Raw genomic sequence first — 23,043 nt, forward strand, 5'->3', positions numbered from 1 at the left:
TAACCATCCTCTGGCTTCTGTGAAGCAGCCAATTTTGTATCCATTTAGATACCTCACCCTGGATCCCGTGAGATTTAACCTTTTGCAACAACCTACCATGCTGAGAGGTCTGGGAAATGAGTCAATTGCGATGATCAGCAGATATGCTTAGCTTGAGGCTATAAAACTGGGTTAACTGCTGGATATAGGTGGAGCGAAGCATTTCAGCAACCAATAGATTCAAGCAAAATTCTGCAACTCTGCAATGTCCCATTGAAAATGTTGGGTTATTAGGTGGCTAATTGGAGGAGGCTACTCACTCTCAATAACGACAGAGCCTAGTATGTGAGTTTGAAAGACACAGCAGATGTATTTAAAACCATTTTCAACCAGAAATATCAAGTGAGCAATCCTATTTGGTCTCATTCTGGCCCCCGCCACCATCATTCACGCCAAGGCCCAAATAATTTGCTTCACCCTCTGTGACTGTGAGAAGCAGCTGAGTGCTGGCACAGAAAAGCCGATGTGGCTGCTAAATCTTGGCTGTTGTACTGAAGACTTGTGAACTGTAAATATCTGTTCCCCAAAATTGATTCCATTGCAGATATGATATTATTGATCTAATGACTTGTAAAACGGTCCAAGTATGATCTCTCCTCATAAAAAAAGGCAAATTGAAGTTACTAACCTAACACCGGTAAAGTGATGGAAAAAATACATCATGCCATCAAGTTGACACCTACTCCAAGAACTTGCTTCCATCAGAACACTTGACTGCTGACCTCCTCATCACAGCTTTGATCTAGTTATTGATACAAGAGCTGACTGAGATTGAACGAACTGTCAAAGACAGCATTTGACCAAGCATAGTATCGAAATTTGCTAACAAAAATGAGTTCAATGTAAAAACCCTCATGGGATTGGAACCTTGCCTGATGGATGGGAAGATGACCATGGCTATCCGAGGTCAATCATCACAGCCCCAGAATATCTGTGCCAGAGTTCTTGGTGGCAGCATCCTTCATCATTGACCTGTCCTCTGTCATAAAGTTAGGAATGAGGTTATTTGACAGTTCTTAACTGTCTTCACAGTTCTGCTGATAATTGATGAGACAATATTAACCTATAGCTGTGACAGTAGTGTGTGCTGGCTACAGGATGCATCCCAGCAAGTCACTCGAGTTTCTTGGAAAGTAGAATTACCAAGAAGGATGAGCGCCAATGTCATTAACACACCATTGTCTGAAAACATTTCTTCCACATCACACATACTCCTCGAGAAATATCTTGGAGTTCTTTGCCTAACACGACTACCACAAGGATTGCATTGGTCCAAGGAGAAAATATATCAGCAACTGGATGAGTACTGCCATCACCTACAATTACAATTGATGAAAGCAGCTTTTGACTAACATTTATAGCCTGTAATGTGGTAAGGCATATTTATTCAGTTCTGATTACTAAATATAGAAGGGAAATTGGAAGGAAGAGGAGATCACTGTCCAAAATGTCGTTGCAAGGAAGCTCTTCAATTTAAGTGTCAAGTGAAACAATGTCGGAGAATTTTAAGAGGGAATTGGTGTTGACAAAAGGTTCTGCTACTGTTATTGTAGTGAAAATTGTTAAAGTTGATTTTGGAGGTGACTAAAGCATAAATAAGATTGCTAGCAGCAGTGAGTTTTATGGAGAGAGATAATATTTCAGAGGAAGAAGGAAACAGACTGATGGACTATAGTTACATTTGAAACTTGGCTGAGAGGTTTACAGCATTGAAACAGGCCCTTCGGCCCAACTTGTCCATGCCTTTTTTTAAGCTGTCTCGTATTTAGTATAATCCACATCGGAATTCCAGCAAGCAGCTATTTTGCAGTGTCAGTTTTTGCTTGCAAGTCCTTTTTTAAAAATGCATGTCTCACCAAAGAGTTCAATATGTATGTAATTTGGAGCTATGATCAGTTAGCATCACCACTGGCATCAGTAAACAAGGTCTAATCTTTGTTTAGCAGAGGTCCAGACTCACTTCCAGGCAGGGTGACTGAATAACAATTAGGAGCACAAGCCCTGATGGATTTTCTTTCCAAAGGCTCTGGAGCACTGTGTGTACTGTAGCACATCTGTACCACAGGTGTGGCTCAGATCAGCAAAATCAGCAAATGGCACTCGGAATATACAACACAGAAACAGACTGTTTGGCACAATCAGTTTGTGTTGACGGCTCTGCTTCACTCAAACCTTTTCTGATCTAACTGTATCAATCTTCTATTCTATTCATCTCTATCTGCTTATCTAGCCTTCCCTTAAATAAATGGCCCAGATCTTCCAATCTCCAGTAGGTTGTATCCCAACGGCATCCCAGTGAATGTGCTGGGAACCCCTCTGAGGTCCCAACGTGCCTACTATGCCAGAATGGGCCTGCAAATTTGGACTTCCGATGGGTGATTCCCCGATATCTGGAGTCCTCCAAAACTGCTAGATAAAGTTTGAGATTTAGAAGGTTCAACTCAATTACCTGAAAAGTTATCCAGGAGAAGTTTAAGATGCAAACCCCCTCCCAGCCTTCTCTCTTGCAGCTATCTGTTCTGCTACTTGTCCCCTGACTCCAGATGCTCTGCTCTTATCATTAGTCTACTGTAGGAAACCTTATTGAAGGCCTTTTGAAAACCTAGTTAAATTATATGTATATTATCCTTATCTATTCTCTCGGTTATCTCTTCTAAGAATTCAATGTGATTGCTCCATGCTGACTATTCATTGCCTTTATATTTTTGGTATCTAAGTGTTCTTCAGCAGTGATTATATTATTTTTCCTGCTGCAAAGCTGTTCCCTAGACTTCTTCTACATCTTCTTTAAAATATATAAAATGTTTCAATCTATTAGCTCTCTGGCAATGCGCCTTTTTCCAAAGAATTGGTAAGTACGTTGTAGTGCCTCTGCTTGTTCTTTAGGTTTTTAAAAAATGCCTCAATGCAATCCACCCAGGCCACAGACTTTTTTTTTCAAGTTTTGAGTTTAATTCATTTACTTTTTCTCCTTTTCAGAAATGCTAAAACCACATTTAAAATAATCTCATCTACTGACGTCATATCCACCTGTTCTGTTTTTTCGGTAAATAATCAAAGTAATAATTTATATTCCTGCCACTTAGCCATTGCTGCCTGTGATTTTATCTTGTCTATCTGTTAGTGGCCATATTTCCACTACGATTTTCCCTTTTTTTGATGATATGCACATAAAATATTTTGACATGTTCCTTGATAATTGAACTTGATGATTTTGTTTTGCCTTCCTAACTATTTTTAACTTCTCTCCTAACCTCTTTGTATGTCAGATATCAAACCTGAGACCTTCCCATGGCTCAACTACTCCGTGACCTATGGAAGATAAAAACAAATTGTGTTTAAACTGTTTTGGCTGTTTATTTTTATATATGCCGATGTATTACTTATGTGATGGTTTTAAAAACATTGTTCGCCTAACAAATCTGCAGACAGTTATAATTGTTTAGTGAATATCTGCTTCACACTTTGAGAATGAAAAGATTACCGTTAATATAGCAGTTGCGATAAAATACACCACGTTTTGAGCTTAAATATTACCAATAGTTACTTCAATCTATTTTCTAACTTTCCTACATAAAGTTTTAAGTGTGGTTTATCCACTTCAAGCACAATGATTTTGATATTCATAATACTAATGCTTCCCCTTTTAATGCCTTATTTTCCTCTTGCTTCTGTAAATAAAACTTTTTAAAAAGTTAAATGACTAACTATGATATTTCCCAAAGTTCTACAGCACTGCACCATCAGTGTTCAACATGGGCTGAGCCACAGCTCAAGCCAATAAGCAGTTTCCTCCTCCTCCATGTGCCTCCAAGCAATGTAATTGTTTAAAGTGCAATGCATTGTATCCATCATTAAGCCTACTAACACAGGCATGAGTATTGGTTGCACTATCTAACCACTCCCTATGGTTCATGTTTGTTTAATGCCCATTTACTTAGTTAATGAAGTATTTGCCGCTTGGCCCAAAAAACACCTTATTGAAGTGTTTACCTGTTTAAGGGCACAGGCAGATGGTGAAACCTGGGAAATTTAAATGAAACAGCTACAGTAAATGTTGCAACTCTGACTTAACATCACACTTTGTTTTGGTTCTAGGAGTCCGAAGCTGTGGTACTACCTCCAGTCGGCATCAAATTCTCCCACGTTTTGCAAAAAGATGCGTTTTTGGTTTTCAGATCACTTTGTAAACTTTCCATGAAGCCATTAAGTGATGGACCTCCAGATCCAAAGTAAGTGAATGCCAAGATGTTAAAAAGAAAAGTCTTATACGCAAATAGACTGTAAAATCTAGACTTATTGTCCAAAAGGCACAACCCTGACCCTGGAATTATCAGAACATTTATGGGAAACTCATGATGCCTGCCACGATCAGTTTGCCAAACATCAGATTTTTGGAGAAGAGGAGCTAAGCCAAGAGTTCCCATTCTCCACAAATTATGAGACTATTTGTGCAGCTCTGCTGTTAGCAACAAAACTGAAAGAATTGTAACCTCATCGGGAGTCTCCCCATTGAAATTATTTGCATACAATGAAATTGCTGGATTTGTGATGTGAATGCAAATTAATCTTTCATTTAGGGCCGTGACCGTGTTCATGACTTGATTTATGGTCCTGAAATGACACTTGACCTTGGATGTTCAGAAGGGAACAGACGTGGATTTTTATTCCAAAAGAAATTGGAATTGTTCTGCTTCTTAAAAGAAAAAAATGTCATTGCAGGATTTTTGTGCCAGACTTGCTATCCACATTGAGAGAGAGTAATTTTGAGGATGCCATGCTGATTTAACAATCAGAAATTAAAATAATTTTTTTTGTGGAAAATCATTTTGGGCTGCATTCAGTAAGAATGTTTGTTTATTTTAAATATCTACCATGCTATTCACTCGATTAACTTCTCGAGAATCAATACAATTCCCAAACACAATTGGGTTTCAAAATTTTCTTCTGCTTTTTCTTAATTTATTATCCTGCTCCTTCTTTGCTTCTCTCAATCTATTATTTGTGCATTTTTCTGTCTATAATTTGACCTTAATTTACCCGATTTCATCTGTGTCATTTGCTCTGTTTCTTCTCCGTCATTTAGCTCTTTGGTTAAGGAAATAGAATATTGGGTATATGTATATGTGGTCCCAAATACAATTTTGAGATTGTTGCACCATTATCCATTATCACATCCAGAAATTTGGAACGCAAATATAGTGCAATCTGAAGGATGAGGTAAAAAGTCAAATTCATGTTGCTCAATGTGAGATGTACCATTGCAGTGATTTCTGGGTCAATTCTTATTAGTAGTGGTCTGCTGAGCTTTGTGTATCTTGCAGGTAATTTCCAAAACTGGGCCATCGTAAAGTTGTACCATAGATTATTGGTAAATTCTGTCTTTCATTATATGAAGCAACTGACTTGTTTTTATATAATTGAAATTTTACTTGCATAACTTGGAGTTCATTTTTGTAAAGATCACAAAAAAATTGTGCAACACCCAAACTTAACTCCTTTTTCTGACACAAAGATCAGTAAGGCATTATTAATCCACTCAGTACTATAGGCTGTTCAGTAGCATACTTAGTAGCAGTCCCTACTGGCATAAAATAATTTAAACTTAGGGAGTTATACTGAAAAGTATTTTGCATATTCGAACAAGGATCGGTAAATGATTCTGCATCTGATATCCAATTAATGTTATCCAATAATGTGTTATCCAAGAATTATGCAAAGTCGTATAAAATATATCAGAGGAAACATAGAATCCACTTTTGGTTTTATTCCCAGTCTTCCAGCACTGGCTACAGCACATAGAGTTGTATGCAAATTTATAGTGAGTGATTCTTCAGTCTTTAATTTTGAATTCTCAAAGACATGACTGGTTCTGGCACATATTATAGTGTTAGTGTAATGTCATATATCTCATGGTACGTATAGTTTTTTAATAAAACATTTACTCAACAATTTTTTTTCAAGGTCCCATGAACTGCGGTCGAAGATAATTTCACTGCAACTACTTCTGTCAGTCCTGCAAAATGCTGGCCCTGTCTTCAAAACTAATGAAATGTTTATCAATGCAATTAAACAGTACCTTTGTGTGGCATTATCCAAAAATGGTGTCTCATGTGTGCCAGATGTGTTTGAACTTTCACTGGCTATTTTCCTTACACTTCTCTCTCACTTCAAGATTCATTTAAAAATGCAAATTGAGGTATGAATTTATTGTTTCAAGTAGTAAATTTGTGTGATGTTAAAGCATTGGCTGTTTCCATGTATTCATTTACAGTATCATTTTGTAACCTTATCACCAAATCCTGAAAAAACACTCGAGATTTTTATATCAACACTTTTAATACAATAGTGTTGTGCCCTGATTTTCAAAAGCTATGACTGGTTTTGTACCCTGTGATTAGTATATTGTTTCAAGCCTGTAATTTCTCAAGCAGCTAATTGTTCATATAGGCTAGAAGTTGCCTCAAAGATAGAAATTCTGCTCTGATAAGGAATTGGGTGCCCTGGGCTACGTGAACGTATATGCTGAAAGCTGGCTACAGAATAACTATAGCAGAGCAGGAAGGAAATTCCTGCAATACTCAGCAGGTCTGGCAGCATTCATGGAGAGAGAAACAGCGTAGGCACACAGTTGGATACGAATACCAGGAGCTTTATTCCTGTGCCTGGAGCCACTTGATGCTTTATATTGAGTGTCTGAAGTAATGACTATTACCCTGACTACCTTGGTAAGCAAAAAAGTCACACACCTAAAATTGGCCGAGGCACAAAACAAATAGCTGGCTAGCTACAGGAAACTAGACAGGGGGTTGAGTTGGACTTTAACCTGGTGTTGTTAAAACTCTTACTGTAGCTACAGGAAGTCAGGCCACAGAGTACAATGTCAAATTTCCAGTTAAACGAGCAAATAAATCGGGGATACTTTCCCTCAATCCAGCTCCAATAAAACTTCCAACACCATCAACCACGAAATGGATTGTTGGGTTGAAGTGTTATCTGAAAGTAACAAATCATCAGTGAAGCTTGCATAAAAATGAGCCAAATTGGAATTGACTTCAGTGTCTTAATATCCTGAATTTAAGAAACCGAGGTGGTGACAATCATTTGGCATTGTACATTTCTTGGAGTTTTACAGAATTTTAAAAAAAGTAAAACTACTTACTTTAAGATACGTAGAACATAGAACAGTACAGCACAGAACAGGCCCTTCGGCCCACGATGTTGTGCCGAGCTTTATCTGAAACCAAGATCAAGCTATCCCACACCCTATCATCCTGGTGTGCTCCATGTGCCTATCCAATAACCGCTTAAATGTTCCTAAAGTGTCTGACTCCACTATCACTGCAGGCAGTCCATTCCACACCCCAACCACTCTCTGCCTAAAGAACCTACCTCTGATATCCTTCCTATATCTCCCACCACGAACCCTATAGTTATGCCCCCTTGTAATAGCTCCATCCACCCGAGGAAATAGTCTTTGAACGTTCATTCTATCTATCCCCTTCATCATTTTATAAACCTCTATTAAGTCTTCCCTCAGCCTCCTCCGCTCCAGAGAGAACAGCCCTAGCTCCCTCCAACCTTTTCTCATAAGACCTACCCTCCAAACCAGGCAGCATCCTGGTAAATCTCCTCTGCACTCCTTCCAGTGCTCCCACATCCTTCTTATAGTGAGGTGACCAGAACTGCACACAATATTCCAAATGTGGTCTCACCAAGGTCCTGTACAGTTGCAGCATAACCCCACGGCTCTTAAACTCCAACCCCCTGTTAATAAAAGCTAACACACTATAGGCCTTCTTCACAGCTCTATCCACTTGAGTGGCAACCTTTAGAGATCTGTGGATATGGACCCCAAGATATCTCTGTTCCTCCACAGTCTTCAGAACCCTACAGTTGACCCTGTAACCCACATTTAAATTAGTCCTACCAAAATGAATCACCTCACATTTATCAGGGTTTATCAGATGACACACAAATTCTTCTTTCTCCTTCGAGGTGAAGATGACCATGTTCATCACCTGGGGTGTTTGTTTGGGTTTGAGTGACTAAGGACCGGTCATGTTTGAAAGTTTCTGCTGGCCTTAGAACTTCTCTCTTTGCTTTCTCTCTGCTTCTGTGTTGACTTACTTTCAAAGGAGGCCGCACTGTTTTTTAATTGGTCACAACAGCTGTAGTGATCCTGGGTAAGCTTCTCCCAGGACTCCTAAGTTGAACTCCTCAGTGAAGCCTTCAAAGTGTGCTTGTACTGTTTTGACTGACATGAGAGCAATCCATAGTGCTTTTGTGAAAATCTATCTATGTCCTCCCACTCAGGTATGCCTTGTTTCACGAGCACATGAGCCCCTGGAATGTTGCTTTATTTGTAGCTGCTGTTGTGAGACACTGATCCACCCTAATTCTTAACTGGTTACTTCAGTCACCTCATTCCCACTATTTTAAAATTATTTTTATGTAATGTGAGCATCATTAGCTGGGCCAACATTTATTGTCCTTAAGAATGTGGTGTTGTGCTGCCTTCTTGAACTGCTGTAGTTCCTGTGTCACTGGAACAACCACAGTGTTATTAGGAAGGGAGTTCCCAGGGTTTTAATTCATAACTTGGTGTTTGACCCCCTGCCTAGTTTCCATCTTACTGAAACTAGCTGAAACCCACTGAGTTTAAGAAACCTTTTCATAAAATCATAGAATCCTTACAGTGCAGAAGGAGGCCAATCAGCCCATCGAGCCTGCACCAACAATAACTTCACCCAGGCCGACCCCTGTAATCCATGTATTTGCCGTACTAATTCCCCTGACACTGAGGCAATTTAGCATGGCCAACAACCTAACCTGCACATCTTTGGACTGTGGGAGGAAACCGGAGCACCCAGAGGAAGTCCACGCAGACACAGCGAGAACGTGCAAACTCTACACAGTCATCCAAGGCCAGAATTGAACCCGGATCCCTGTCATTTTGAGGCAGCAGTGCTAACCACTATGTCACTGTGCCATTTTAATGTAACTTTTCTAACTCATACAGTTTCTTTACTGAGAATAGTTTCCAGTCACACTTGTTAAAATAAAATTCCAATAAAATTTGATGTGCTTAGAAAATCAGGCCTCAAAACCATACATCATCTTTTGGGCCATTGTAGGATAATTCTGATTTGGTCAAGGTCTACATGTATGTTCTACTTGGGAAGAATATGTTGATCTTTGTAAAGCTGGTTTGTGTATGGTTTTAGATGTTCAAAATGCTAACTCCTATTTCCTCAATTGAGCAGGTTTTTTTCAAAGAGATTTTCCTAAATATTTTGGAAACATCCACAAGTACATTTGAGCATAAGTGGATGGTCATTCAAACTCTGACCAGGATTTGTGCAGGTAAGTTGTTTTATATTTGTTTTGCCTTCAGCACAGCTGAAGAATTTATTTCTCTCTCTATTAATTTCCATTGTAATATCTAAATACAGAATCATATCAGACTTTTTCCCCCTTATATTTTAAATGTTCAAAGTGTAGTTGTCATCTCTGAAATGAATTATCACTTGGACGAGCACATAAAATGTATATAGCAGGGTTCTTGTAATAGGAATTAATGTCGGCTTAAAGAAAAGTCAGGTTAAATATCTTGATTCTCTCAAAACATGAGATGCACATTTTCAAAAGCTATTTGTAACCAATAATTGGTTCTAGCTTTTTAACCCGGCCTTATTAGTATTTGAACTGTGCACAGAGTAGGATGAAAATCCAAAGCTTAAGTTTCTAAATGTAAAATTGATTAACATTTGAAGCTGGCCCAAGTGAACCACTTGAGTTTTGAACTTGACAACAGTTCTTGAAAACAGCAAACATTTCCCAGAATATGTGGGAAGGAAAGCGAAAAAGTTGCATCCAGGGAAAGTTATTTATGTGCTTTCAGCTGGTGTCCAAGTTTACTCGATCCAACATACTATAACTCAACTGCTTTAAAAGGTTGCAGCCTTTCTTGAATGTGACATTGTCTCAGAGCAGAGTGGTTCCCTTTCAATGGATAGTTTTGAACCTTTGAAGTAACCGTAATATTTTATAATATGGAACTGACATATTTATTTGAATTAAGATTACATTTCTTGACTATGATATGCTGTTTGCAATGTGCCCATCTAAGCTTCTTGGGTGCTTTGCGATGCAGCAATCCAGAATGTAAAGATCAGGAAATAAGCACATTGTTCACAAGTAGCATTTCCTTTAAGATGCAAGCATTCAAAGTAGCATGTCAGTCTTAAAGGGACTGCAAGATGCAACAAACAGGCCAAGCAGAGCAAACAAAAATTAGAGGGAATATTTGACGTTTCTTGTGTACATTTTGTGCTTAATTTATCAATTGATTATTAACTTCCTGAATAAAACAAATGCACTCCTGGGATTGGCGATTGTCACATTAAATTCCTATCTTTATATATTTCAGATGCTCAGTGCGTCGTGGATATTTATGTGAACTATGATTGTGATTTGAATGCTGCAAATATATTTGAACGCCTTGTGAATGACTTATCAAAAATTGCTCAGGGACGAAGTGGTCAGGAGTTGGGGATGACACCTCTGCAGGTAAATTGTGCTTACAAACCATCAGAAGAATATTGTAACATTACAGGCATGTTGTAATCAAGATCTTGTCATTGCAATGTTAGAGCTGTTTGAGTCATGAATTTTACAAGCCCAGTTTTTCAAAACGATGCATTTTAGCCTAAGATAATTGTTCAGTGGGATTGTACACTTTATGGACGTAACTAAATTTATGCAAGGGCTATCTGCTTCTGATCAAAGATATTGTTATAATCAGGTGAGGATGGGTTGAATGACTTCCCTCTTTTCCCTCCTTATTTGAATGCAACAGGTTTTTTTTAAAAAGAATATATTTGCCATGCTTTCAGATGTTCAGACAAATTTGGAAATTGTTTTGTTGTTGCTGAGCATGCCCATCTGCTAAATCTTCCAATGAAAAGCAGAATGATTGAAGTGGAAATACCGAATTTGGAGGAAAAATATTTGCAGCTCTGGAGTAATTGTTAATTTATGTATTTTTAGGAAAGACCATACATTGAAGGTCGGTTGATTTATGCAGCCCACTGAAATTGAAACTATTAAGCGGAGTGTTCCTCTTCAACATAAAAGAATTAAATGTGAATCACTTTTCAGTTTAAACCCATATATCCTGATCTCACAGTACAAGAAGCCAAATCATTGAGTTTATGGTTGTTCTTCCAATTTTTAATTTACCTTTTAAAGACACACAGGGGTGAAAGGTTATCAGGGTTGGCAAGAATGTGGGGTTGAAGTTTCAATCTGATCAGCCATGATTTTATTTAGGATCCCTAACCAAAGTAACCCTGTGGTGCAGAAGGAGGTCATTTGGCCCATCAGATCTCCCAAAGAGCATCCTGCCCAGCCTCCCTCTCTCTCCTCTCTCTCTCTCTCTCTCTCTCCCCCATGTCCTATCTCTGTAACTCTCCACATTTACCAGGGCAATTACACCTAACCTGCACATCTTGGACTGTGGGAGGCATCTGGAACACCTTGGGAAACCCATGTAGACTTGGGGAGAACTTGGAAACTCTACACAGACGGTCACCCAAGGCCGGAATCAAACCTGGGTCCCTGGCAGTGAGAGGCACCAGTGTTAACCAATGAATGGCAGAGTAGGCTCAAGGGCCAATGGCCTACTCCTCCTAATTTGTATGTTCCTATGTTTGTGTATAGCATATCTGACTGAGGAAATGTTGTTTATCTACTTTCCAGGAACTGAGTCTCAGAAAGAAAGGACTGGAATGCTTGGTTTCCATCCTGAAATGCATGGTTGAATGGAGTAAAGATCTATATATAAATCCAAACCATCAGACTAATCTTGGTAAGTTATGTCTGAACATCTATCTGCTTTATAAAGTCTAGTCGTGAGGGAAACCTAAAAGTGTGTTCACTTTTAGCATTTATCACTATGATGATGGAAACTTAACCACGCATGTAAGTCATAAACAATTTATAAACTAAAGCTGGAATTAGCAAATAATGCAGCTGAAATCTCCTCTTAAATGAATTTGTAGGTCAAGAGAAGCCATCTGAGCAAGATAACAGCGAAGGCAAACATGCAGAAGCCATGCGCAGACGAGGGAGTACAAATTCCTTTGACTCCACTATATCATCAGGTGTTGGGAGTATTAGTGCTCAGACATCTGCAGCAGATGATCCTGAGCAATTTGAAGTCCTGAAACAACAGAAGGATATTATTGAACAAGGGATTGATCTGTGAGTTCGCAAATATAAAGTGCCGATTTGACTATTTATCATGCTTTAAGTCTTGTTCTGTTGTTTTGCAAAGCTTTGTCAAATTAATGTATATATGACCCTTTCTGTGACCAGGCTTTACAATTTAAGGTCATGAGGGAGAAATTTAACTAACGCAAGTTGCAATCAACTTTGAGCATGCAATTTGAGCATGAGAAGAGTTCATTTAACCTATGAAGCCTGCTCCATCCACAATCTGTGAATTATAATTTTATCATAGTTTTTCTGTCACACCCACAGCCCAAAACTTCTTGAATAATGTAATACGGTCATACACTATTCCTCCTGGAGTTGAATTGTGCTGAAATTTACTGAATCACATGAGCATATGCCAGACAATTGTACATGTGGAATTCTGTGTAACAATTGGAGCCTAACAACAGTACTGAACTGATGGTATATTTCTTCTTCAAGTCCCCCTTGTTAGGAAATTAAAGATTTGAAGGTATCAAATCACCAATAGAGCCAGAGGATAGAAGTTTCTGCTTTATTTTGCTGATTTAGAGTGCGATTTGCCCAAAGTCAGCCTAACTAGCACAGAACACCAAGAAAATTCAAGGCCCAGGGCAAATTAATCACCATTGTAAATTTCTGTTAATTGCCCCATTTGCAGCCCTTTAATGATGGTTTTTAAAATTGTGGGTTTTTTTAGGTCTAAGTATAAATGCACCTTTAATATAGATCTATTTTAAAAGCTTTTTTTTATTCATGGAGAAACTGATAACTGTACACCCCAGTGTAACTAGTGAATAATTTGGAATGCTTTTTAACTTTTTAGTTCTTTAGAATGAGCTTACTCACAGGTGGCTATCGTCTGGTGGCTCTGACATCCATCATTATGAAATGCTTCGAAAGGTTAGTCATGGCACAAATCAATTCCTGCCTCTCAGACTGCCTGGATCCTATACAGTTCGCAACAGGTCCACAGCAGATGCCGTTTCCCTGGCCCTACACTCAACTCTGGAACACCTAAATAACAAAGACACCTCTGTCAGACTCCTATTCATAGACTACAGCCTTTAACACCATTATTCCTACGAGACTCATCTCCAAACGTCATGGCCTTACGCTTGACTCCTCCCTCTGCAACTGGATCCTAGACTTCCTAACCCATGAACTGCAGTCAGTAAGGATAGGCAACAACACTTCCATGATCATCCTGAACACCTTTGCCCACTGGACATCAAACCAGAATTTAGAGTCAGACCTCCACTTGCCACGACTGCTTCGGGTGGGATACGAGCCTTGAACCTTTTGACTTGGAGGTGAAATGCTGCCACAGTTTGCTCTGATCCAAATGTTTATCCCTTATTTTAGAATAGAAACTTTATTTCTAAACCATTCCTTCAAAACAAAATCAAGCTCTTTTGTTAATATCTCAATAGCCCTCAATCCTAGTGCTCCACCAATATTTATCATCTTTATTAAAGATGCTAGTTGACCCAAAAGAACTGACTTATTATGAGAATAAAAATATAATTTCTTGCAAGTATACTGTTTGCATCCAATGAGATGAGCGTTTGGATGGTTATTCCTCTTTTTTGGTTGAACCTGATGCAGTTGTATTGTATTTCATCTGCATATGTATGGCAGAACTAGTCATTAGAGTTGCAAATAGCAAAGTTTGATAATTCTGAAAATGAGTTATATCAATGTTTGAAGAAAAATGCCCATATTTTTGTTTCCGTAGACAGCAGAAATGTGGTTAGTTTTTCCTCACAAACTGCTACAACCAATTTTTGTATTGCTATACAGTTGTTTGGAGGTAATAATATGAAATAGTAGAAGGATTTGCAGACTGATGAACAGTCTGACAGACACTGTTTAGTGTAGCTGACCTGGTATCAGCAGTAGGATGTTTCATCCAATGATTTACTCAGACTCTCAGCTTGGAAAATTACACTTGTAGAATTTAAACTAGATGGATATCGATAAATACTACATATGTTATAATATAACTAGCATGAACAAGCAAATGGATCAGGAGCGAATTGTTCAAGATTGTTTTCATTGGTAGGCAAATGGGGGGCATAAAATAAGGTTTGCCACTGGAAGTGAAGAAGTTCATTAAATATTGAAATACAAGTGGCTGCTGAGGCTGAGTCTATAACAGCATTTCAAAAAGAATTGAATGAGTATTTGAAAAACACAAAATGAAATAATTCAGCAAAATGGGATCAGAGTAGATAGTTCTGGAAGAGTTGGCATTACTGCCAATAGGCCAGACATTTCCTTTCAATATAGTTTCTATGATTTAGAATGAACCATGAGTGTCTGCATCTGGCTGCTGTGATAATGTGTTGCTCTTGAATATTGACTGAAATGTTATCAGAATATTTTCAGCTTTCAGTATGTTCTGATATAACACAATGTACAGTAAGCTGACATGCAGCTGCTATTTGCAAACATCACGTACATGTCACTGTTTATTCTTGTCTCCGTTTATTCTTGTCTCCAATTAGAAAACCTGGCAAATCCTTGTGTAGATATAAAGCATTTTCTGTCCATCTGCTTTCACAGTCACTCTTTTAGAATAGCAGTGATGGTAGTAACCGTTTATTTTTGCCTTTAGGTTCAACAGAAAGCCAAAGAGAGGTATACAGTACTTGCAGGAGCAAGGGATGTTGGGCTCAACAGCTGAAGATATTGCACAGTTTCTTCAACAGGAGGAAAGATTAGATTCAGTAAGATTTATATTAAATAGTGAGACGTGCATTAAAATTCTTGGTTCTTCCAGGACATTGGTGATTTTTCCATTTCTGTATATTTCTGAATGCGCATTTTGTTGCAAACATGATGACCCCAGTATCCTAAAAATGCAAAACAGAACAAATTATAGAATACAAAAAAAATTTCTTCTCCTCATAGATTGGAGTGCATGCTTATTATTCCAGAGCATAAAAATTCAGTAGATCATATGGGGTTAGCATACCAAACAAGAAACTTGAGACAGCTGGTAATTCTATTCATCCTACATAAATCTCCAGCCAAAACTAAAATGAAAAACATTTTAAAACTCCCCCCCTCATATATTTTGTACACTTGTTTGAACGCATGATTACGATGCTTGTTGATTAAGCTGCAGGTCAGTAATTCAGTTTGATGGTCTCATTTAATTATGAATGGGGAGAAGTTGTTTCGTTGTGACAACAGATCAAGTGTACTTTAGATGTACTTCATATGTTGCATCTCTCACGGCGTTTTATAAGAATGCCTACCCCTGAGATTGGTTGAAGAACATACCTCCATCTCAATTTAACTGCCCCCATCTTGCACTTCTCATGATTATCAACTCGCTGTTTGTCCATGGCAAATATTTTATTTGGAGTACAAATATTAAGATTGAAAGATCTTGTCCTGGAGCATTATTTTAATTATTCCAATGTTAACGTAAAATTATATTGACTTTGGATTGAAAGAATCATCCTGCTCACTTGTTTTGTATTGTGATTTTAGGATGACTGTTTAATATAGTACCAAAGCTTCAACTTAATTTTCATAACTGATGCACTTTCACAGAGCCAAGTGGGCGAGTTCCTAGGGGAGAACACCAAGTTCAACAAAGAGGTGATGTACACTTATGTTGACCAACTGGATTTCTGTGAGAAGGATTTTGTCTCAGCACTTCGTATATATCTTGAAGGATTCCGTCTGCCCGGAGAAGCGCAGAAAATTGATCGACTCATGGAAAAATTTGCAGCTAGATATTTGGAGTGCAATCAAGGGTAAATTCTGCGAGTAAACTTTTTTATATTTTGAAATGAGAACTGGGTATGGTTTTTAAAAATACTGTACTTGGAAATTTTTGAACATTTATTTAATTACGTAATGCACTTTCTGCCCCCTTCTGCTCCCCAACCCAGACAGACGCTGTTTGCAAGTGCTGATTCGGCATATGTTCTGGCCTACTCGATTATAATGCTGACAACGGATCTGCATAGCCCTCAGGTAACTTACTTCAGGAGAAAATGTCCTGTGAACTGAAGATTTGATATTGTGTTTGCGACTGCTGATTTTCCTGAGCTACACACAAATGAGTGATTCGCGTTTGAATTAATTTGGGTTTGGGATTCAGTTTCCATCACGCTTCGAACCACTACCAATCCTTTCCCAAAGATGAATATTCCCCTTGCAGTATGACCATGAAATCAATATTTTCATTCACCTCTCATTGTACGCATCAGATTGGACATTATTGAATATTGAAAAGGGAATCGTGTTGCTCCACAAAATAAAATCTTCTGTTATTTTGAAGAATGGGTGGAATTTTCAACTTCAGCAGGGTGTACAATAGGCAGCTGATCTGGTACCGATCATTTTGTACCGTCAGTCAAAGTTGAATGTTTTTCCCAGTTCTGTTAGCATTTTTATTCTCCTTGTTTCTGTTGCTAAAGATACGACAGTAAGTAGAGAAGAGTTATTTGTTACAAATAATGCCACTGGAAAGAACATCAAAATAACAGGAAAAAAAGTCTTATGGATTAAATCAAATCAAATTTCTGGACTCAAAACGTTAGCTATTTCCTACCAGACTTGCTGAGTTTATCCAGCATTTTCTGTTTTTATAAGAAAATTTTATATAGCTGCTTCAAGACCTCCTCCTAAAGCAAAGCAATGCACTTTATTGAGAAACTTGTTTCAAGATGCAGATAAGATATCAATAAATTTTGAGTAACTGCAAGACTCATTACCGTATGTATTTAACAGGTAAAGAACAAAATGACCAAAGAACAGTACATAAAAATGAATCGTGGGATCCATGACAGCAAAGATCTGCCAGAAGAATATCTGTCTTCTATTTACGATGAGATTGCAGGGAAAAAAATTGCCATGAAAGAGACAAAAGAATTTTTAATCGCACCAAAGTCTACTAAACCAAGTAAGTCAAACATATTTAAACTCAGCAGTTTCAATAGACTGGCCACTAAATATGGAACACATTGCACTGATATTTACATAATGCTCTCAAAAAGAAGTGTTCATTCGGTGCCATAGTCTTTTGATAGATATTATGTATGGGTCTGAACCACTGCTGCAAGTTACACTATATGTATGCATCTTTTGTTTTTCTGTGTATTCTATATTAAAGCCTCATTGGCAACTAATTGTGCTCTTAACCTACATTCAAACTTTTCTGGAGTGATTTGGAAGACCTGAAGCTAAACTGGTAAAAACAAGATATATATGTACAGGCGCATCAGAAAAATATACTCTTAAGTACTGGTCTCCAGCAATGCAAGAATCAACACCCTGGGGGCTACCATTGACCTGAAACGGCACTGGATTTGCGATATAAAGACAGTGGCTACAAGAACAGGTCAAGAGGCTGGGAATTCTGCAGAGAGCACCTCGCCTCCTGACTCCCTAGAGCCTATCCACCATTTGCAAGGCACATGTCAAGACCGTGATAGAATACTTTCCACTTGCCTGGATGAGTGCAACTTCACCACTGAAGAAGTTTGACACCATCCAGATCAAAGCAGCATGCTTGATTGACACGTCATCCACTACCTTCAACATTCACTCCCTCCACCGCTGACACACAGTGGCAGTGATATGTACTTTCTGCAAGATGCACTGCATTCACCAAGGCTCCTTCAAAAGCACCTTCCAAACCTGCGACCTCTACCATCAAGAAGAAGAAGAGCAGTATATGCATGGGAGCACTACCACCTGCAAGTTCCTTTTCAACTCGCACATCATCCTGACTTGGAACTATATCACCATTCCTTTCCTTTTGCTGAGTTAAAATCCTTGATTTCGCTTCCTAACAGCACTATGGGTATTCCTACAACCCATGGACTGCAACGGTTCGAGAAGGCAGTGCACCATAATTAGGAATGGGGCAATATTTCCTGGCCTAGTGAATGATGCCCATATCCCATGAACCAATATAAAAATTGAACAATCAGCCATTGGAGGTTGGTAATATGTGAATCAGGTGATTCAGTTTACACAAAGCAAAGCTTGGCTGTTAAATGACTTACATTTAAGATTCCCATAGTATTATGCCAAGAAGACTGGTTATCTATGATTTAATTTTCTTGCCACTGACCTCGTGTACAAATTGAATAATTAGGAAACCTCCAACTTGGCAACATAGCAAATTAATTCAAAGTCATTTGGTACTACTTTTTCATTACAGGAATTCAGCATCACCACTAAAAATAGCTAACAGAGCAAAATGGACTGTATGGAATAAACCCAAGTTGATAGTGATTCAGTTAAGGGATTCTGATTTCAGTTTTATGCTTGTGGTTAACAACACTATTTGAACCCATGATTGAAATAACGTTGTGATTTACTGAGACATTTGTACATGAATTTACTTTTGAGTACTGATTTTGTTGAGTACTGATTTTTATGATCTTTGGTTTGTAGGTGTAGCCACTGAAAAACAGCGAAGGCTACTATATAATCTTGAAATGGAGCAAATGGCAAAAACTGCCAAGGTCCTGATGGAGGCAGTGAGTCATGCACAGGCACCATTTACCAGTGCTACACATCTTGAACATGTCAGACCAATGTTTAAAGTAAGTTTGTTGCTAAAATACACATTAGTTTCCCCCCGTGTCATGACTAACATGAAAGCTTGCAGCTGACTGGAAATGTTGAATACATGTTGTACTTCCAATGTTTATTGTGGTGTAGTCAAGTTATTGTTTGAATTGAAGTTCTTCAGTTGATAGCTATCTGAATATGAGTGTGCTACACTTGACGTACTGTGTTCAGACCATTTGCTTTGCTAGAACAGTGGAAACTCCAAGGCTCTGTCCCTTATGAAGCAGGCCATTCATGTACAAGATCAATTGAAGCCTGAAAGTAGATTGCCCACTTTAATTGGCAGCAGTGGAGAAAACAGTTTACTTTTTCTCCTCGGGCAGAAAACCGACTTTGACATCGGAGTGCAGATTTGATTCCCATTTTAGAGGGAAATATGGTTCATTTTACTGGGGCAAATATTTCAATGCATGTTTTACGTGTTGTTGCATCACTATCTTTTTGGTTTCCAACCTTTAATTTTAAAAAAAACCCACACAAACGGACACTTTATTTTGCAATAACTATTTTGATCCTGTTGGTTTCAATGAAGATGTTTTTGGGATAATATCAAAATTATGAAAGATACAGAGTACCATTCAACATCTGTATATTTCTGTTTAGCTGGCATGGACACCGCTATTAGCAGCATTCAGTGTTGGCTTGCAAGACTGTGATGATCCTGACGTGGCCTTCCTTTGCCTGGAAGGCATCCGATGTGCAATTAGGATAGCCTGCATTTTTGGCATGCAGGTATGTATATACATTTCCTCAGCTTGAACGCTGTGTTAATTCAGAATTGTAGGCTTTTCCTTCAAGCCTCCATCTAAGTTTTGCACACAATGGGTAAAATCTTTGGCTTTTAAGATGAGTGTGAGCCTCAACTTTTTGTGTCCCGAGAACTTTTGAAGTCAGGGTGTCTGTTTGGGAGAGGTCAGGAAAATCCGGAGCCTCGAACGTAGCCATTAGATTTGCCAGTGGAATTGCGCAAGAAATCAGGGGTGCACTATAGGCTAACGGTGGTAATGCCAAGGGAGTAGGGAATGTGCAAGTTGGAGAAATGCAGAGTTTTTAGGGTGCAATAGAGGATAGGGAGAGATGGGGGCCAGATTTGGGGAGATTTAAACACTGGGATCGTTTTAAAAATGAGACATCGGTGACTGCTGTGGACCAGTAAGCACAAGGATAATGGGTGAGCATGACTTGGCGTAGCTTAGGATTTGGGGAGCAAGGTTTTGGATGAGCTCACTCCTGGAGGATGGAAAATGGGAGGCTGGCTGGGAGAGCATTGGAATAGTAAAGTCTGCAGCTCACAAAACTGTGGAACATGTTTTCAACAGTAGGTCGGCACAGTGGAGGTTTGTTATGGGATTGTAAGCAGGTGATGTTTTTGTGCTGTTTAAAATATGGAGTCAGAAATTTACCTCCAACTCGTGTAGCATATTGAGGTTGAGAACAATCTTGTTTTCACAAGACCCTGGCCAGGGAAGAGGGTGAACTTGGTGGTGGAACAGAGTTTGTAACAAGGGTTAAAGGCAATGGCTTTGTTCTTGACCATGTTTAATTGATCAAAATTGGGGCTCATCTTGGATTGGATGTTGGCAAAACAGGTTGTTGTTGTTGTTATCTGAATGTGGAAAAGTAGATTAAAATTAAAATCAGTTTGCTGTGTAAATTTATTTTTGTTTCTTTTGCATTATGCGCAGCAGGAAAGTTAAGTTATTTTAGAAGAGCTAAACCTATGTTTGATATGAAATAAAATCATCTGCTAATGCATCATTTGCAGATTGAACGAGATGCCTATGTTCAAGCTCTGGCCCGTTTTACACTATTAACAGCAAGTTCTGGCATCACAGAAATGAAGCAGAAGAACATAGATACTATTAAGACGCTTATTACTGTGGCACACACCGATGGTAACTACCTTGAAAATTCTTGGCATGAGGTAAATATTTTGAGAAATGCTATTTCATTGCTGAAATTTCTTTGGAGTATTTGCTCCATTGGTTAGTGGGTAAAAATAAATGAGTAGAAAGATCGATGCCTTATTCGAAACATGATGTTGACACTTCATATTGATGGGATTAACTCCGAGCTTGTTACCTTCTCCGTCATTTCCCTCCTGGTTCCCATAGTTCTTAATACGATGCGAGTAATTAAGGGGAAGTAGCCAAGAAGCAAAATATGCATAAAAACATGCATACATATCTGGGTCTGTTGAAATTTTCTTCACAGTTGCGAATGGCTTCTCCCAGTTAGTTGCCTGTTCAATTATTAGTAATTGCTGCTTGAATCGAGGAGTGACTAAATCCCATCAAAGTAGTAAATAAAGGTCTGGTTGGCATGGGCAACGAGCCTTTCTTGGTACCTTGAAAGTAATATAAAGCAGGAGCATTGGCCTCCTCCATATCAACATTTCTCCTTTCTAATATTGAATGATGGAGTTGGGGTTATTAATCCTTAAAGATTATAATGGAAACAGTTGATGGAATGTTCCGGCTGTGCTCGCCCCAGTGCCAAAAAATCCCACCCGAGATAAATGGACCTTTGCGTGTTCCGCTTGCTCTGATTCTCGTGGTGGGAAAATTCCGCCCAGTGTCTCAGGAGCTGGTCGTAGTTCTGCCTTCTCCGTCAGTCTGAAAGAGAGTGTACACAGTAGTGCTTAATGTGCTGCTGTTATGCTTCAAATAGCTATTTTCTGTGTGAAAATTCCTGATATTTTACTTTTAAAAAAAATCTCATTCTTGCATGTCGTGATTGCCACTTCAGTCATCATTTTTGATAGTACAGTGGACATTCCTAATAACTGCTTGAAGTACTTCCAACTTCCTATCGTATTTGCTTTTTTTTTTGCTTAAATTTGGGCAATTTTATGACGGATGCACATATTGCTGAAAGCTGAATTTCTGGAGGAGAAGCTTTAAATGGGCAAACAGGAATCTGCATTTTATAAAGTTCTACCACTTCAGGACGTAAATAGTAACAGAACTGATCACTTTCCCGCAACAAAAATGTAAATATTCTAATAATTTTAGAGGTAACAGGAATACGGAAAGTCCAAGCAGTGCACGCTTTTGTTTTATAAAAAAAAAAGGTAACTTTTTGGATTTCTAACATTTTTGTTTCTAGATCCTGAAGTGCATTAGCCAGCTGGAGCTGGCACAGTTGATAGGTACAGGGGTCAAGACTAAATATGTTTCTGGCTCTCTGCGAGCCAAAGATGGATTCACAGCAAGTTCTGGAACTGGAGGAGAAGAATTCTTAGGAATAGGTAAAATGAACAATGTTACCATTGGTTAAGTTACTGTGTAGATGCATCAAATGCAGACCTGGCTTTGATGATCTGTTGAATTATTTGGATGCAAATGTTAGGTTAAATATGAACTTGTATTTTGTGAATAAATGCGTTTTCATGTTTTGATTTTTAGTTACCACACAGCAGTCATAGGACAAACTAAGTTTGCCTAGGTCTTTAAGTCAGAGTACTTATCTATCTAGTCAAACACACAAAGAAGTAGCAACTAACTGAAAGCAGTGTTATGTTTTTAACATTATAACCACAATAAGAAGTGATTCAAGCGTTAATATATTCCTCCGCATAACTGTAGAGTTAGCCCTTTGTTATTGTGGTTAGAATTCAATTGTATCTTTCCTTTTATGCTCATACAATGTTTTTTTAAAAATTAACTCATAAAGAGAATGTACTGATTTTATATTACATTTGCAGATGGAAAATATTCAAGCGAATAATATCTTAAAATTTAAAAAATGTTTTATTTCATGTTTATACAACAATCACAGGTCGTCCATCTGTTTAGTTGTTTCTGATTGTGCCTAGTTGTACTGTTGTATTCAACAAATTAGGCCAGTTCAATATCACTTCTAAACAGGAAATTGTCTTTTAAATTTGGATGCAAGTTCCAGGAAGTGAGAAAGACAGTATTGTATTTCAAATGTCTATTTGACCATCAGCAAACTACACCTTAGAACTGCCTGTTCACATATTTGATTCAGTTATTGAGTAAAGGGAATGACGTATTGTTTAGCTATTGTGACCCAGAATTCATTGGTTTGTATCAAATTAAATTGCATAATGCTAAACATTATAATATATTTTTATCAGAATAGAACTTGGTCTATATTGCTCATACCACGCTA

General features: G+C 38.3%; 1 protein-coding gene across 1 annotated transcript in view; it reads left to right on the plus strand.

Annotated features, from left to right (window-relative positions):
• The window catches only part of LOC144508532 (brefeldin A-inhibited guanine nucleotide-exchange protein 2-like), a 96,860-nt gene that overhangs the window by 40,990 nt on the left and 32,827 nt on the right, over positions 1–23,043 (plus strand). The window contains exons 9-22 of the mRNA XM_078236542.1: positions 4,138–4,271; positions 6,004–6,238; positions 9,306–9,405; positions 10,472–10,611; positions 11,803–11,911; positions 12,105–12,306; positions 14,918–15,029; positions 15,865–16,070; positions 16,209–16,293; positions 17,053–17,224; positions 18,727–18,878; positions 19,510–19,638; positions 20,672–20,830; positions 22,015–22,156. Coding sequence (XP_078092668.1) covers positions 4,138–4,271; positions 6,004–6,238; positions 9,306–9,405; positions 10,472–10,611; positions 11,803–11,911; positions 12,105–12,306; positions 14,918–15,029; positions 15,865–16,070; positions 16,209–16,293; positions 17,053–17,224; positions 18,727–18,878; positions 19,510–19,638; positions 20,672–20,830; positions 22,015–22,156 — 2,077 coding nt within the window. The remainder of the gene's footprint in view (positions 1–4,137; positions 4,272–6,003; positions 6,239–9,305; positions 9,406–10,471; positions 10,612–11,802; positions 11,912–12,104; positions 12,307–14,917; positions 15,030–15,864; positions 16,071–16,208; positions 16,294–17,052; positions 17,225–18,726; positions 18,879–19,509; positions 19,639–20,671; positions 20,831–22,014; positions 22,157–23,043) is intronic.

Source organism: Mustelus asterias, chromosome 20 (genome assembly GCF_964213995.1).
Source record: "Mustelus asterias chromosome 20, sMusAst1.hap1.1, whole genome shotgun sequence".
NCBI classification, from domain to species: domain Eukaryota; kingdom Metazoa; phylum Chordata; class Chondrichthyes; order Carcharhiniformes; family Triakidae; genus Mustelus; species Mustelus asterias.